Below are 17,927 nucleotides of genomic sequence, written 5' to 3' on the forward strand. Positions count from 1 at the left end.
TAACTCAAAGCTCTTAAATCATGCCGTTTAATCAAATAAAACTTATATAAAAGTATGATTCTACTTCAATTTCGCTTTTATATAGCAACCATCTAAAAGAGCTGAGAATGTCTCAATTTCTATCCTGGCAACACAGGAAACTCCATTACAATCAGTCAACACTACAGCTGAAGCTTGCGAAGAGCTTCCGTCCAGCAACTTGTTTCATCCTGTTTATCATATAAGAAAGATCCAGTCTCTTCCAATGTAAGAGGATTACCCTTACAAGCTTCCACTATTCTCCTTGACATATGTTCGTATTTAGGACTTGGAGATGCATTGTGAAAAGCATGCCAGCAAAATAATTGGAGACCTTCATTTATCTCTAATCCAGTCATCTTGTGGATGCATTCGGATGAGACCCCAGCAACATCTAGAATGTGTTTATCTCTGGAAGTTATAATAACTATGCTGCCAGGGGCTAGCCAATCTCCAACTAGAGCATTCAATTGCTGAACAGCGTCCACATCATCCAAGACAAGCACAATACGCTTTCCTCTCAGACGATCTTTGAACAAAGATATGCCCTTGTCAATGCTGTCCACTTCTTCATCATAATTGGATATGTCTGAGAGAATTTGTTTCTGCAATTTAGGAAGGTCTATGGGGTTTTTAGCAGTAGTGCAGACACTGAAAACAAATGAAGCAGCATCAAAACCAGCATAAACTTCATTATATAGGGCCTTAGCAACTGTGGTCTTGCCAGTACCCCCAGCACCACATATTCCAATTTTGACCACATCATCCACGTAACTGAGATTTAATTTCGGAATCAAAGCATTCATCACTTTGTCCATTCCCACTGGGTACTTGGCAACTTGTAACGGCACTTTGTCCAACGTTTGGAGCAGGTCATTCACTACCATCTTTACAAGCCGTGCTTCATTTCTGTAAGCATCATTTAAATGTTATCATTCATGAGAGATGATTTCTTGTTAACTATTACCAGTGAAATATAAATTAACGAATTTGAATAAAAAATAATAGATTATTATATAAATTAATAATTTCTAATTAAAAATTGAAAAAATTATAAAAATTATTGCACTGATGATGAAAGAATACCTATTTTGAGTTGATATTTATTTTCACATATAAAGATATTAATATTTCCAAATAATTATAGCACAGGACATGAAAGTTATTTTTTTAATATTCCTCTTTTATTCTGTATTAAAATAAAAATAGAACAATATTAAAAAAATATATTCATCTCATGATAACAATCCTAAACATCCTTGGGAAGTTAAATAAACAAATGGTTATTAAAAGAAAAAAAGAGTTAGGTTTGGCACTTATCATCGAAGTTGATAACTGAAGAGATAAAGAATGAAACAGAAAATAGTGGTGCCTTGACAGAGATGGTTTACACAATTCGTCAGCATAAAACCAATTCATAACAATGCAGGTGCACAAAACCAGACTTGCGAGATTACAGGCTTCTGTATTGATATGTTCAAATCCGTGCTTAAAAGATTGGATCATAAATTGCTCTATGAATCGATACTTTATGGAACTGGCAATGTCGCTGTACGCTATTATGATGACCTCGTCTATCTCCAGGTCAAGTCATTCTCTTCTTTTCTGCATTGTAAATCTATATTTCCAACTGAGGAACTGAGATAAAATGTGAAAACAGACGAAGAAATTTGATGTTGTGGGAGATGTAACGGTGCTTGCAAATCGGAACATGTAAGCAATCATAGGTTTGGTTTGTTTGAAAGTAGTTGCATACCATAATAAGAGATTTATCGCCAAGATCAAATTTAATCACCATTTTCATTTGGCTAAATTCGCTTAAATATGAGGATTAAAGTTTAATTTTTAATATTCTCAAATCGGGGCTTTTTGAAATAAAGAAGTTGATGTATTGGTTTATTGTGTGAATGCAGGACAATAGGTGAGAACTTTATGGGAGTGTTATGATTTGAATTTCATAGATTGTTTTAATTTATTTTTCCTACTTTTCTAGGGCATGGGATCGTGGATATCTAATATCATATGATTAATATATAGAAAAGGCAATAAATTTTCCATTGGGCTCCAACTTTATTGGGTGGGAGTTGGAGTTGAAGGTTGTAGTTTTCTAGGATTTAGCTTGGTTCATAGAGGATCTATTGTGTTAGAATCATATGATGAATATATTGGGCATTGTTTTTTATGTATATTATTTGGTTAGTTCAATTTTTAAATGTGTTAGAATGAAGTGAAATTAAATATTTGGTGTTGGTTTTTAGATTTTTTTATTATGTTGATTTAATTCTATTTTTTCTTCTTAATAATTTCTAATTGTTTCTCAAGTCATAGAATAATGAAAGTTCAAGAAAGATACTTAAACTTTAAATCAAGTTTAGTTTCTATTGTAATTATTTATTCTTAAATTCTTAATTATTCTTTTCTAAATATATTGTTAAATAGAATATACACTAGCTTTCAAACAATGATAGAAATAACAAAATAGATTGGTAGTCACTAAAGAAATGATAGGTTAAAATAGACTTTTAATAGAATTCTACATATCTAATCCAAGTTGGTTACAATGCAACTTAGTTTTGATCCACTATTCCTCTTAAACTCTAATAAATCCTTTAAAAGTACTTGAAATAAACATGATGATATATTAGAAGTTTATATTATACTCTAATTAATCCTTGAGAAGAACATTTAGTAGAGATAGATATAAATATGGGAATGCATTAAAAGCTCGTCTTATTGGTAAAATCTACTTTTTGGATCACAATTTGTGTTACAACTCTATTAGATTTAATATTTTTCCCTTTATATAGCTTCATCAAACACGAAGCCATCACCTTGAATGCCATTTAGTAAGAAATTTACGACATGGGCCTCATATCATATGTGCCAATGCTAAAAGGGTGGCTTCAATAAAAATACTTGTAAGGGGAATGCAAATACAAAAATGCCACGAACATGTTTTTTCATGATTGATGCTTTAAGAGAATGATACCCATGGTTAGGCACACGCCAAACTCGGAAGTTTTGTTCATTAACATAAAATGACAACATATTACCTACCATTGTATAAACAAGTACCAAGGGAACCTAAAGTCGTACCGTTTTTTTTTAAAGCCTAAGTGTTCAACACTCATGGTATCACAATCAAAATTGCTTCCCTAGATCTAGTTTGGTGTGCATGTCCACCAATTAGTAAACATTGCTTATTAAGCCAAACCCCACTCAAACTTGTAACATGTTGAGCAATTAAGATAATTTTGTACAAACATGTACTAGCTCATATGAACTAAATCTAGGTAATGTTGTCAAAAATAAGGATGTTCAAAATCCAAAGACTAGTTCTAGTTCAAATTGTCAAATAGTCAAAATTATTTATTTATTTCATACTTTGTAGAAATTTTGGTGTATAGCTCTAAATATTCTCTACGATGGTAAATTGAAATAAGACGGGTCATAAGTTTGTGTTTTGAGGTTTCAATATTGAGCCTTACCAACTCAAATACAAAAGATGTGTACATCTTTTTTGCCTTGCTTCTTTAAGACCTTGTTTGGAAGTTGATTAAAACAAACGTGCATCTTAGAAGTCACATCTAGAAGTGCCCAAATACTTGTGTAGTCTGCAATCTCTTAATTACTATTTTCAAATGGGCGTTTTGCTATGTTGATCTTAAATGTAGAATTGTTTTTCATAATTGTTAATTTTGTCAAGTTTTTGGTTTGGTGAGCTACCTTGGCTATGAAAAAAGAGGCTGATCCCTAAACAAGAAAGCAATAGTGACAATAGTAGTTAATTGTTGTAGTAGTAGGTATCAACACATAGAAGACAATAGTAGTTACAAACATTTAAACCTAGTAACAATAGTAGTTAATTGTTGTAGTAGTAGGTATCAACAAATAGAAGACTATTTCTAAAAGCATAACTCTAAATCATGTACATTGTTGTTGAGACAAGCAGATTTGGTGTTATATAGTAAAACATTAACAATGTTATATTGAACTAGCTTCTTGGTTGGAATGACATGATGATTGCATGTAACAAACTTTTATAAATAAAATTAAAGCTATTGCTGCAATAATCAGAATATTCTTTTGTATATGTCTATCATTCAATACAATGTAATCTTTAATATATATTGAAAGGGAATCTATCATATACAAATTTCTTTTTTATATAATTTTTTATCCAAACTTACAATTTTAAATAAAATTTATTATTTGTATTAAAATAATTTTTTAATTTGTAGAAATTTTTATTATAAATTTTAATATTAAAATTGATATATATTCTCAAATTTTCTGAATAAAAATAAATATAACCTACTAATACATAGTTTTAATACAGTTGGTGGTTGACTTCAACGAACCAAGAATTACAATATGTAACCAAATTTAACATTCTAAATTTTACTGTTACAATATATGTTGCGTAGAGATGCATGTATTATCGGGCTCCTATTTTAATGTTGATTATTGGAATCTCGTTTGATTCTAATTTTTATATACTTCCCAATTCAAAATAAAATATAAATCATAGTTAAACGAGCATTTTGGAGTGTAAAGAGACATATGCCATCCATTATCCAGCGGCAGCCATTGAAATAAAAATAATAAATCAAAAATATCTTTAGAAAAAAACAACCACAAAGTGAGGTTCATTACTTACCCTCCAGTTATACGCATGGACCAGCCTGAGTTGGAACAGATCTGGAAAAGGGCATCCTTCCATTCGTCAATCTCTCCTCTTGGGTATCGATCTGAACGGCCATAATGTTTGAGGAATGATTCCTTATACGGACTGGACTCGTTTTCAGGGTATCTAACATGAGTTGGATCCACACGGTAAAACAGGGGAATAATCAAACCAGGGGTCCTCAACATTGCAGCGGCCTCCTTGAGACACCAAGCCGAGTCCGCATAGCCTTGGGAAAATATAGGAATGCGTATGGCACTGCTCTCGATTGCTTTTACCAAGCTCAACCCAATTATTTCCCCCTTTTCCAGTTTTTCACTGTCTAAGAAGACAACTAATCCTGCTGCGGAGAGAGCTTGATAGAGATGAGCAACCAGAGTGTTTCTGACATCTGCTCCCCTGAAACTCAGAAACACATGATACCTCTTACTGCTGTGGAAGGGAAGTTTAGTTGTGGGAGGCTTGTATGTGACAACCGCACCTTTTAATGTTTGAATCAGGTCATGCACAATCATCTTGACAAGCTTCGCTTCTCTTCTGTAATCAAAATTTAAATGTAATAGACATTAATAGGAGCATTCATGAGAGATAATTTCCTCTTAATTAAAACTAAAGGAATATAAGTTAATGAGTTTGAATTAAAATAATATAAATTTAAAGAAAATTAAATATTATTATTTGAAATAGTAGAAAATAAAAACTATTTAAAATTAATATTTAATTTTAAATATAAAGACATCAATAAATTCTAACATATATTAATAAAATAAATAAATAAATTATATTAGAGATGTTATATAATAAAAAAAATATTTTGACCAAATTTCCCTCACACTAACAAATATATTTTTTTCAATCATTTTTAAAAAATTGAGATTGCCTTGGCACTTATCATCAAAGTTTATAACTAGAAAGATAAAGAATGGCAAACTGAAAATGCTAATTATGCGGAGAGGTGTTCCTATAGCCATAACACGAAAGAATATTTCTTGTAAACAAAAAAATCAAAGATTTAAATTGACATGTTTTCTTCTGTCAGACGTGTCTTTTCAGTTTTATTTTGGCATTATATAACTGACAATAGTAGAACCTGAATCACATCGAATGCTTGTTGAAGTTATGCATTAAAATTTTAAGTCTTTCTTTGAGCTTATAAGACTGGAGATCCTCCTACGAGTGCTAACAGGATTGGCTCTTCCAAATGTGATTTTTCTCTGTGTTTCTGGCTCTGTATCATTTTTTTTATGATAATTATAGGTATGTACTTTGGCTTCTGTTTCAGGTTTCGTCTGCATTCTTCGTTCAATCTCTTTTCTGTTTGCAGTTCTGATTTAAGGCCATAGAATAGGGTTTGAAAGTTTCTATAGTGTTTTCACGACATCCATTTTTTTTTTGGCATATCCTACAATCACTTTTGTTCGATGCATTCTAGCAAACAAATTTGTAAGCTTAATGTTTGCCTCTCTTAAACGATATAGGAATGGTAATTTGTTTAAATTCACCAGGCTTAACTATTCCTTGAAATTAAAATACCGAAAATTTGTGGCCTTGTTGGATGAAAATTTTGTAAACTCGAAAGATTTACAAAAAAATAATTTTCAGCCACAATATGATGAGATTGAATCTCTTCTCACAAAAGGGAGGTTGCCTTCTTGTTGCAACAAGACAATTAGTATCTATTTAACTGCTATCACTTTATTCTCTTTTTTTAGAATGGGTGTTAGCCCAACTCTCTTACTTCATAGTAGACTTTCTCCTTTACAACAAACTCCCAATTACAAGATACTAAAAAATCACTATAAGTCCAAAAGTCTTATATGGTATTTCTCTTATTGATTCTTAAAACTTTAATTGCAATATATTAGTACCTCAAAGTCATACACATATACCACAATCTTTCTACTCTAAACAATAACTTGGCACAACACAAAGTCTCCACCTTATTACTATTCATAGATAACTGATTCACAATAAAATACAATAGCACAAAGTCTACAATATTTCACCTTAATATCTTCCAATCTAGTAACTTCTCACAATACCCAATTCAATCCTTAAAAATTGTATGACAAGAATGACATAAGAACACTTTCACATACCACGAGGTGTTTCCAAGACAAAGATTGGAGAACAACTTCTATTTATTTATTGAAAGAATTTTTGGATATTTACTACAAGCACAAAGTCTATGATAGCTCTCCAATCTAGCAAAGTCTCGATGTATTAGCCAAAAGATAACTATTTAAAAGGGGCTTCCCTTTTATTTAGAGAAGAGCCATGAGAAAAACTAGGAAATCTACAACTAACTTGACTTATTCAAAATACAATTCTATTTGACTTAGGACTAGTCCTTTCTTTACATTAAAACTACATATGTACAAGTAGACATGTAAATTCTCAAAAACAAAATGCAAACTACAACATCAAAACTTATACAAGAAAATACTAAGTGTCGAGTGAAACTTCTTCGTTTTCATCGGAATTCTTTTTCAAAAACTGCTCGAACTTGCCGAGGGCTTCTTTCGTTGATGATTCGTTAGGTCTGGCAATAGCATGAGCCCTGGTGATTGAATCGCCAATGTTGACACACCCTTTCTTGTGTTTCTTCAGAAGAGATTCCAAATTATCCAAGACCAATTGAAAGTCTCTCAACTTATCAATAGAAAGAATTGAGAAATCCCCCTTATCCATTACTGTGCTAATCAATAGATTGAATTCTTGGATAATGGTGTCAATCAGCAAAAGCTTCTAGTCTTCATCAACTAGCTTGCATGGAGATTCAAACTTTATCGATGATATCAAACCTTTTCTCATTCTAATCCTTTTGAGATTTCCAAAGATCTTTGACTAATTCAAATACATCCATTTTGTACTCCAAAGCTTCCCATAGTTCAATATACGTTTGCTGAGTAGGAATGACTTCACTGTCAACAAGAACATTTAGATCAAAATCTTCAAGCTTGAGCCAAGCATCAAGGTCTTTTTCTTGCACCTGTATTTCTTGTGATAAATGGTCAAGTGTTTGATCCAATTGAGATCTCACACTATCCAAGTTATATAACAATTTGTTTATAGAACTCAAAAGATGAGTTCCTTGAGAAAAAAATTTGTTTGTCCATTTTGCCATAGCTTTCCCATGTACCAAAATTCGCTCTGCCCTTTTTACTACTTATTCATCAATGGAGGAACCAACAAGTTCAGGCTGAGTGATTTTGCATAGCACAAAAGTTGTTCCACCTGCAATTTGAGTTTATCCTTGATCTATTTATCCCCATCATACCTCATGTTCAAAGAATCAAGTGTTGACTAAACAACCTCCTTGGCACTCTCATTGGTTTTTTTTTTCTGAGATCAATACTTCGTATCTCATAATCTATCTCTTGTATCTCATCCCTTGATTTTCCTTGAGGTGGAATTGCTACTTCTGCATATTTATTCCTTGATTCATCCACTTAAATCCTTGAAAGGATTTTTGCTTTCTTGACACCTTTTTGCTTAGGAGGTGCCAATTGCCCAAAATCAAAGTCATCTAGGAAGATAACTTGTTTCTTTCTTTTCGAGGTCGTTGATTGTAACCAGCAAGGAAGAGTGGAAATTGCTCCAGTGCAAGCAACTGTAGTCTGGACATGTATAGTTTGCAGTGAGGCAGTGACAGTTACAATAGGCTTGTGTGAGTCATAACTGCAAGAGGAACTTCTATAGCTAAAACAACTGGGAGGGCATCAGACATAAACTTATCAAAGTCAATATATGCCTCATCAACCATGGTGGTAGTTACTTCTGAAAGACTTGGAAAAGAGGGAAGGAAACCAAAAACATTTTTTACATTATCCTGAGGGAATGCTTCAAAGGGTGGCTAGAGTGTTGTTGGTGGGACGACTAGTTCAGGTCCCTGTGCTAGCACCAAGAGCCAGAACCAGGACCATGTTACCTCCAGATTCATCAAGGAGGATCTGGAGAAAATCAACAAGAAGATTATTCAAAAGAGTACTAATCTGGTGCACACTCCCAGTTGAATGCTTTCTTCTATTTTTTGGGGTCTTTTCGTCTTGCTTTTTGGCATTGGGTCTGTGTGAGGTTTATCTCCTGTTTTGCTTATGTTTAATGTCTTTTTGGCTGTTGGCATTGGTCTATAAAACTTTGGGTTTCAAGTCCCTGTAAAAATTGTTTATCTCTATCAAAAACTTATTGGTAGGGTTTAATTAAGGTTAGGTATACATTTTAATTATTTACTAGTCTAGTTATTGTTAAAGGATTCAATTAAAGTTATTCAATTAATGTTAAACTTCAACTAAAGTTATATCAACCCTAAACCTAACTGCAAGATTTATCCTAGAATAGTAACTTTAATCATAACCTAACATTAATCCTATTCATAACTCTAATCTAACCTAAACCCTAACATAATCCTAGTACCTCTAAACTCATTGATCCTAGTTCCCTAGTTAAACCTTTATGCTAAAGTTATTGATGACTTAACATTACCCCTAATTAAATGTTAGCCCTAACCATAAATAAATATTAACCCTAACCTTAAGCTTGAGATTTAATATAGAACCCTAACTCTAACAACATGCTTTATACTTAAACACTAACCCTATATAATTCTAACACTATCTTTAACCCTAATTGAATTGTAATACATATTAATTGAACACTAAGCCTAACCCTCACATTTCTAATTGAACCCTAATGCTAACCCCCATAACTTAACCCTAACCATAAACCTAAGCTTTATTATAGAACCCCAACCCTAACACCATGATTTATCCTTAAACCCTAACCCTATTTCAATCCTAACACCAATTATAGCCGTAATCGAACCTTAATTGAATTGTAATACTTATCCTAATTCAACATTAAGCCTAATCATAAGATTGATTCTAATTGATCCCCAATCCTAACCCTAAGCATTAACCTACAATATTGTAGCATAACCTTAGCCCTAACCCCAATCTAACCTTGTCCCTAACCCTAACCTAGCCATAATTGAACCCTAACCATAATTAAACCCTAAACTTGACCCTGACACTAATTAAACCTTACCTCTAACTCAAACAATAATCTAACCATAATTGAACAATGACACTAAAATTAACTCTAACCCTATTTGAACCATTACCTAAACCCTAACCTTAATATAATTGAAGCTTAACCCTAATTAAACTCTAATTCTAACCCTAGAACTGTAATTAAATACTAACCATATTGAACCCTAACTCTAATTAGTTGTAAGGGTAACCTAACTCAAGAATCCCCCCTAATCAAACTCCAATCCTAACCTAATCTTAACCCTAACCTTAATTGTGCACGAATCATAACCCTAATTGAACTATAACTCTAACCCTATTTGAACCCTAACTATAAATCAAAAATTATGTCTACAACTCTTATTGAATACTAATCCTAACCCTAACATTGATTCTCTAATTGACCCCCAACTCTAACCCCAAGCATTAACCTTATTACCGTAACCAGAACCAGAACCTATCCCTAACCCTAACCCTAAATAAGATCCTAACCCTCACCTAACCATAATTCTAACTCTAAATCCTAAATATGAACATTAACCATAATCTTAACTCTAACCATGATGTAAATCCTAACACTAACTCTAACCATGAAGTGAATGTTAACCTTAGTCATAATCCTAACCACAACCCTAAACCCTAAGTCTAACCATAAACTCAACCATAACTCCAACCTTGACCATGATCATAACCCTAACCCTAAACCTAATAATAAAATAAGATAATTATATATTAACTAATTTAATATCTTCATGTTGTGTGGCCACTGCTGCTAGCTTACATATTAATATTACAATATTACATATATAAAATACATGGAGAGACATCCTTTCCAAGAAGCTTATTTGTTGTCAATTTTATACCTTAAAGCCAAATAAACACCTTGACAAGAATATCTCTCTCAAATTATATATAATATTAATATATATATAAACTAATAAAAGTATCTTGACAGCGAGGGTTTACACAAATCGTGAGCATAAAACCAATTTATACCAACGCAGGTGCAGAAAACCAGATTTATGAGATAACAGGCTTCAATATTAGTGTGTTGAAATAGGTGTTCAAAAGATTGGATTATGAGTTGATACATTTTGGGACTGAAATTATCTCCGTGAGCTACTATGATAACCTCGTCTTCCAGGCTTCTGTATTAATGTCTTCACTCCTCTTCCTTTCACTCCTCTTCCTTTTAGCAGTGTACATCCATATTTCTAACTGACTAACTGAAATATAATATGAAAACCCAAGCAGAAATTTGATGTTGTCGTAAACGTAATGGTGTATGCGGATTTCACACAATCATTGATAATGACGGTAGCAATTTCAGACAAGCGATCAAGTGGACCCCTGGGCCTTCCTGGGACCCTTTACCCCAGTTATGTGGATAACTACTCTTCCAAGCATAATGTTCATCTAGATCTTTATTAGGTGTTAATTGATTTTAATTCTAGTTACAATCTTCATCTAGATCATAATTAGGGGTTAATTGATTTCAATTTTGATTCACAATCTTCATCTAGATCTTAATTAGGGGTTAATTGATTTCAATTTCAGCTACAATCTTCACTTAGATCTTAATTAGGGGCTAATTGATTTCTATTTTGGTTCACAATCTTCATATGTATCTTAATTAAAGGGTTAATCGACATAAATATTTATTTGCAAATTCATAGTTATCAATTTTGTTTTGTAATCGATCTGATAAAATCTTCCTATTTTTATGTTGGAATTGTTTTTAATTATATTAAAACGAAATAGAACAATCTGTTATCACATCGATCAGAGTTACAAATAATAAAAAGGTTATATTAATATAATATATAGTGTCACTGGATGGTCTATAAGTACGTATCAAAAAATTCTATTTTGATAAAAAAATTAAATAATATATAAAAATATTTTTAAATAAAATTTATATCCTGTATTTATATATATAAAATTAAATTAAATATTTTTAAAGTAAAATAATTGATCAACATAATTTAGATAAATATATTTAAACAATCTATAGTAGAAAATAATTTTTTCATAAAAACTTGAAATAATATAAATTATAAAAATAAAAAATATAATAAAAATATTTTCAATAATATATGAAAATATTTTGCAATTCACAATCTTCCATATCCTTTATTCTCTTAGCGTCCATGATGGATCATATAGTATTATGACCAAACACACAATTAAAATCAGAAGCAACTGTAGAATATTAATATAGATTGTAGAAATTTAATTATTTTAATATTTTACTTCTCAACCCTAAGATTTAAGCCTTTAAAAAAAACTTAATTAAATTAAGTAAGTTGTAAATTATAAATTTATCAAATTTGACGATTACAAAATATTACAGCATTATAAATTCTCAATTCAAAAAAATGTAAGTCATACTTAAATAATCATATCCGTGTGAAGATCCTAACCCTAAAACATAAACCTTTATCCAGCGGCAGCCATTAGAATATATAATAAATCAAAAAATCTGAAACACACGCTGAAAGTGAGGTTCATTACTTACCCTCCAGTTACATCCGCGGACCAGCCTGAGTTGGAACAGATCTGCTGAAGGGCATCCTTCCACTCGTCAATCTCTTCTCTTCGGTATCGATCTGGACGGCCATAATGTTTGAGAAATGCTTGTTTATACGGACTGGACTCCATTAGAGGATATTTAACATGAGTTGGATACACATGATAAAACAAAGGAATGATCAAGCCAGGGGTGTTCAACATTGCAGCAGCCTCTTTCAGACACCATACTGACTCTGCGTAGCCTAAAGAAAATATAGGAATGCGTATGGCGCTGCTCTCGGTTGCCTTTAACAAGGTCAACTCAATATCTTCCCCCGTTTCCAATTTCTCACTATCTACGAAGACATTCAGTCCAGCTGCGGAGATGGCATCATAGAGATGATCAACCAGAGTCTTTCTGACATCTGGTCCCCTATAACTCAGAAAAACATGATACCTATAATCGCTATGGAAGGGAAGCCCAGTGGTTGGAGGCTTGTATTGTTCCATTGGAGGCTGTTCCATCTTGGAGTTGGATCTAAAGAGGGGGTTAACAATGATAGAAAGAAAACAGAGGACTGAATCCTAAATTTCACATCTTGAACTCGAGTATACAGATGTTCAAACTATTACCACACGTTCAACATATGCACTCTTAAACTTAAAAGGCAGAAAGAAAACAGGGGACTCAACCCAAAATTTCAGATCCAGTAATCGACCACACAAATGTTTCCAATTCCAAATTACACATTGCCGTGACATATCTGCTTATAAATTGCAAATGACACGCAACCCTGCCGGCGTCCGGGTCTACTTTTATTGAATATTTTATTCAGTCACAATATCTTGACTGGTACGGGAGGCATTTTTATTTGTGAATGCAATATTAACTAAGGGAGAGGGACGCAGCTATTTGTCTCCATCATGACGGTGATGGCTGCAGCTTGCATAAGATCCCTTCTTCGTTCACACTAGATGCTTTCCCTTACAAAGCTAGAAGTGGGCTCCACCTGTCACATTCTTCTGCACTCTTTCCTACACTCTGCCGTTGTCAAATGAGTTGGAAAGCAATTTCTTTGTCACGAAGCAAGGTTGAAGTGTGAACATGTGTAGTGGGATTTTCTCGGTGATGGGACATAAATGTGTTTCCAGCTCACTGACAACTGCTTCGCGTGTTTTTGTGCACTGTATTGACAATTGTACTTGCGTATAGAGATTGAACTATCGAGTGATGCGACCTTAGGATCGTGCTTTCCTTCACGGTGCGTTTAGTAAAGGGAACAACTGTTGTACACTTATTAGTTCCTGAGACAGCATGGAACTATAGCCGAGGGTTTTTCCTAAACGGTGATTAAACAGATCTTGCACGCCCAATCACAACTCAATATTATTTCAAGATTTCTCTTTTCGCAATGTTCATATAACAAAACCGATCGACATTTAACAATTGATTGTTGAAATCAATCTCGGCAGGCTGTGATTGGATGATCAAAGGCATTCATCGTTATAAATACAAGAGAACGCGTGACTTCCGAGGGCAGGACTGACTCATTATAGCTGCTCATGCAAACACCAAGATGAGAGAAAGCACAACTTCAGAGGACAACGCCTCCAAAACAGGTAGCTTGGGCCTACAAAATGTTGGCTTCGAAAAACCTGGCTCTGCAAAACCCCTGGGGATCATCGTACGGTACAGGGGACAAATTGGGGCGAACAACTGGTGATTAGGGTTTCAGACATTTTGCATGCTGAGAAACTGTAGTGCGTTGGGCCGAGTGACATTGCAGATGAAAACGAACGTGAAGACAACTTTCGACTAATTGATGTATAATTTGGATAGAGTGAAGGAGGCAAGCATTAGATTCAGAGTGTTTACATCAAATTATCATTAGGGTTTTATCATTTTGTCATTTGTGAACAAGGAAACTACATAATAGACTGATCCTAAAGTAATTATTTGCAGAAAAGGCTTTATGACTTATACAGACATGCTTGAAGAATTTGGTGATAAGGTAAAATTTTGGTTAACTTTCAATGAACCCAATATATTTACAATTGTAGGTTATGACAATGGTCATTTTGCTTCTCAACGTTGTTCCTACACTTTTAGAAATTGTATAGCCGGAAACTCCACTTTTGAGTCATATATTGTGGCCCATAATGTATTGATAGTGCATGCAGCTATACAGGAAAAGTATAAGGTTCTTTTCTCTTATTGGGTGTACTCTAATTTTTGACCTATTTTGGTTTTCATTCGACATCAATAGGATTTCAATTTCAATTTCCGCTTAGAGGGTTGGAAACCCGTGCATTACTGGGCTTGTTCACAATGCATCTTATTGAATTTTTTAAAACCTCTTTCAATTGTGCGATATGGTTTACTTTTGCTCTTTCATCGATTCCCTATTGACCCAACTTTGCTTAGATTGGAGGGAAGCTAAAAAATTATGAGACCAACCTATACTTACTCCAGGTAGGTAGAAAGGCCTCATACGTGCTACATAATATGGGGCATACTTATCCCATATTCCACCCCTCTCTAGATTTGAACCCGTGTCTCTCCTACCAAAGCATAGATCCTTTACTGTCTGATTCACTTTGGAAGTGCAGAAAATTATTGACTCTTAGTGCTTGGAATATTTTGAATAGTATTAATAGCCTTTTTGACATTTTACTTTGGCAAACTTGGCAAAAACCTCAATTAGACAAAACAAAAACATCCTGTCATTCTTTCGCAAGAACTTAGCTACTTTGCAGCCCTTGTTTATTTATCTAAATGAATCTGTGTAACATTATCCCTAGATCTTGGTGTAAGTGGCTAAGAAGTGTACGGATGGTAGAATGAGGATAAAAAAAAGGGCACTGGCTATGCAACTGACAAAATGGCCCGTGGCATGCCTTTTCCATGGATGGGCTGTAGCTATTATGGCTCCAAATCGGCATGCCTCTATATGATGCCGAAGGCATACCATTCAAGTACGACAAGTCCATGAGAGAGACGTTCCTGGGACCCACAGATCACATGGAGGAATTTGCGGCTGCGATGACGTGGATGATGTTGTCGTTTTACGTTTGACAGAAAAGCTTGCTCACGGTTAACATTTTCCCGGCCATTGTCACCGCGATGTGACGGTTACATCGAGCGAGGCGGTTAACATATCGCTAGGTAAGCGGTTTACATTTTCGGTGACCGCCAATTTTGATTTTATTTTTTTTGAATGGCCACGCGGCCTTTTTTTTGGCTAACCCGCTTTATTGCGTCTACGAGTCGACTAACATCGGCATGCACGTGTTATGGGCACAGTTTTCAATTAATTTTTTTTAAAATTTTGAATGAAAACTCGATTTCACGAAAATTGAAAATATATTCCGTCCGGTAGCTGCATGCAGAACGCACTGGTGGAGGCGAAACAAAATATTCGACCGTGTAAATTCATGTCCCCGGTTGAATCATTGAGCGAAGGAGTTGCACTTCAATTGTAGTTATAGGTATGCATTCTCAAAATATGTGTGGCTCCGAAGGGGAGGAGAAAAGTCGACCGCATGCATAACGTAAGTTGTCTGGGTATATTGTTAGTCCTATTGTTATCGCCTGTTAACATGCAGGTTTTTTTCATGTGCAGGGAGGAGGTATCGTAGGGTACAGGGGGTGGTGCGATTGAAGTTTGTTGTGTAGGGTTATGGCGGCATCGGTAAATTCAAACCCTAACAGATAAAGATAGTTTTATGATTCCTTCGTCAACCCTATGTTTGTAAATTTAAACAATTCGTCAGTATAAAACCTATTTATACCAACGCAAGTGCACAAAATCAGATTTATGAGATTACAGGCTTCTGTATTGATGTGTTCAAATCAGTGTTCAAATCGGCGCTCAAAAAATTGGATTATGAATTTCCCTGTGAATTGATACCTTATAGAACTGAAAATGTCGACTAGTCTTCCAGGTCGATCTCTAAGTCAGTTCACTCTTCCTTTCTGCATTTTAAATTTATATTTCTAACTGAAATAAAATGTAAAAAGCCAACCAGAAATTTGATGCAGTTGTGGGAGATGTAACGGTGGTTGCAAATCAGAGCAAGATTGTAGATTTCACACGACCGTGTACGGAGACAGGACTTATAACGATGGTCGCAAATTTCAGACAAGCGATCAAGTGACCCATGGGCCTTCCTTCCTGCGCCCCTTCACCCCAACCATGTGGCTAACTACTCTTTGTATTTAAATTCATTAAATATGTTTTTGCAAATTTATAGTTATTAATTTGGTTTTGTAATCCATCTGATAAAAATATTCCTATTTTTCTGTTGGAATTGTTTTTTATTATATTGTTATCATATTGAACAATTTTTATTTTTTTCCGAAGGGCTAAAAATTTACAAATAATGAGGTATTTTAATATTCAGGTATTTGATTGCTCTGTGATGGCTGGTCGATCAAATTCTATGCATTATCAGTGTTCCTTTCCTGGTTTCCCCCAGTTTAAATCGAACCTTGGTCATGCTCAACATTTTAGGCGAGGAAACAACTGGTGATCCTTTGTAGGAAAAAAGCAAGGAGAGGATAAGCAAAGCAATAACAGTTTCTTTAGAGGATTTTCTTCACGGACCGCTTATGGGCGTGATCGAAATCTCAGGCTTTTGTTCCATACAGGAAATCAGGGACCGCAGTCGACGAAAACACAATCAATCCACAGACTCCAACCGTAGCAGGATGCAGGGGTTTCGGGTTCTCGAGTCATCCCTAGAAGCTGGCCCAAACAAGTGGCTACGGGAGCAAACTGGATCCCTGTTCAGAACAAGAAGTGCTCCTCGGGCTTCCAAAATGGGAATGACCTTTCTCTCAGGACAAAATCCTTCTCTAAAGGCACCAAAGGATTCAGAAAGCCTGGATTGGGTTTGAGATGGCAAATGGCCCCAAGGGATCATGGGTTTTCAATCAACATATCTTTAAGCTATTTTCAGGACTTGCAGAAGAAGAAAGAAACGGATTCGTGATGGAAAGCTCCAAAATTGAATCAGGGGTTTCGAAGGACCAAGCTATCTTCTTTCCTGGATGGATTAAGAATAGAGTCAACCACCAAAGAATGGAAGAAGAAAGGACCTGGCAGCAAACTCTTTGTCTTGCCATTAGATGCCATCAACCCTTCTATTGGTCGACTTTAGCATTGTTGGGAGGAAGAAAATCTTTAAGTAAACACCACTCATTAGAGGAAGAGGATGATGGACAGATCAAGATAACTGGCATACTGAAAAGTAAGGAAGGATTCATTGAACCCTTCCTGAACAAGAATGAAAATCCTAACTTGCAATGTTAAGGGCCTCAATGTGCCTAACAAGAAATGCTTGATCAAAAGAAGAATCCTTTTGATTAATGCAAACATTATCATGCTTCAGGAAACCAAACTCAACCTTCAAAAAGCCGAATCCTTTGGAGAAGGTCTTAGGAACCAATACAATGGCTATAAGCAGGTAGCAATTCAAGTAAAGGGTGTTTTTGGGGGCTTACAGATTATATGGAAACCCTCTATGGTTCAGATTGAGAAGATTGAGAGGATTGATCCAGGCAAAAACTGGTTGATGGTGGCAGTTAAGATTCTTTCTTCAAATTTCTCTTTCTTTTGGATCAATGTTTATGGTCCTGTGTCTACAACATTGAAGTGTGCGATTTGGATGGTGTGATT

At 34.5% G+C, this 17,927-nt stretch overlaps 1 protein-coding gene across 2 annotated transcripts in view; it reads right to left on the minus strand.

The window, feature by feature from the left end:
- The window catches only part of LOC131075882 (disease resistance protein RUN1), a 54,396-nt gene continuing 36,469 nt past the window's right edge, over positions 1-17,927 (minus strand). The window contains exons 4-5 of one of the 2 annotated variants that reach the window (XM_058012815.2): positions 4,679-5,242; positions 1-927 (exon numbers count right to left, since the gene is read on the minus strand). In XM_058012815.2, coding sequence (XP_057868798.2) covers positions 162-927; positions 4,679-5,242 — 1,330 coding nt within the window. In that variant the 3' untranslated portion in view covers positions 1-161. The remainder of the gene's footprint in view (positions 928-4,678; positions 5,243-17,927) is intronic. The other variant, XM_059214895.1, reaches the window with a different exon arrangement.

Source organism: Cryptomeria japonica, unplaced genomic scaffold (assembly GCF_030272615.1).
Source record: "Cryptomeria japonica unplaced genomic scaffold, Sugi_1.0 HiC_scaffold_17, whole genome shotgun sequence".
NCBI classification, from domain to species: domain Eukaryota; kingdom Viridiplantae; phylum Streptophyta; class Pinopsida; order Cupressales; family Cupressaceae; genus Cryptomeria; species Cryptomeria japonica.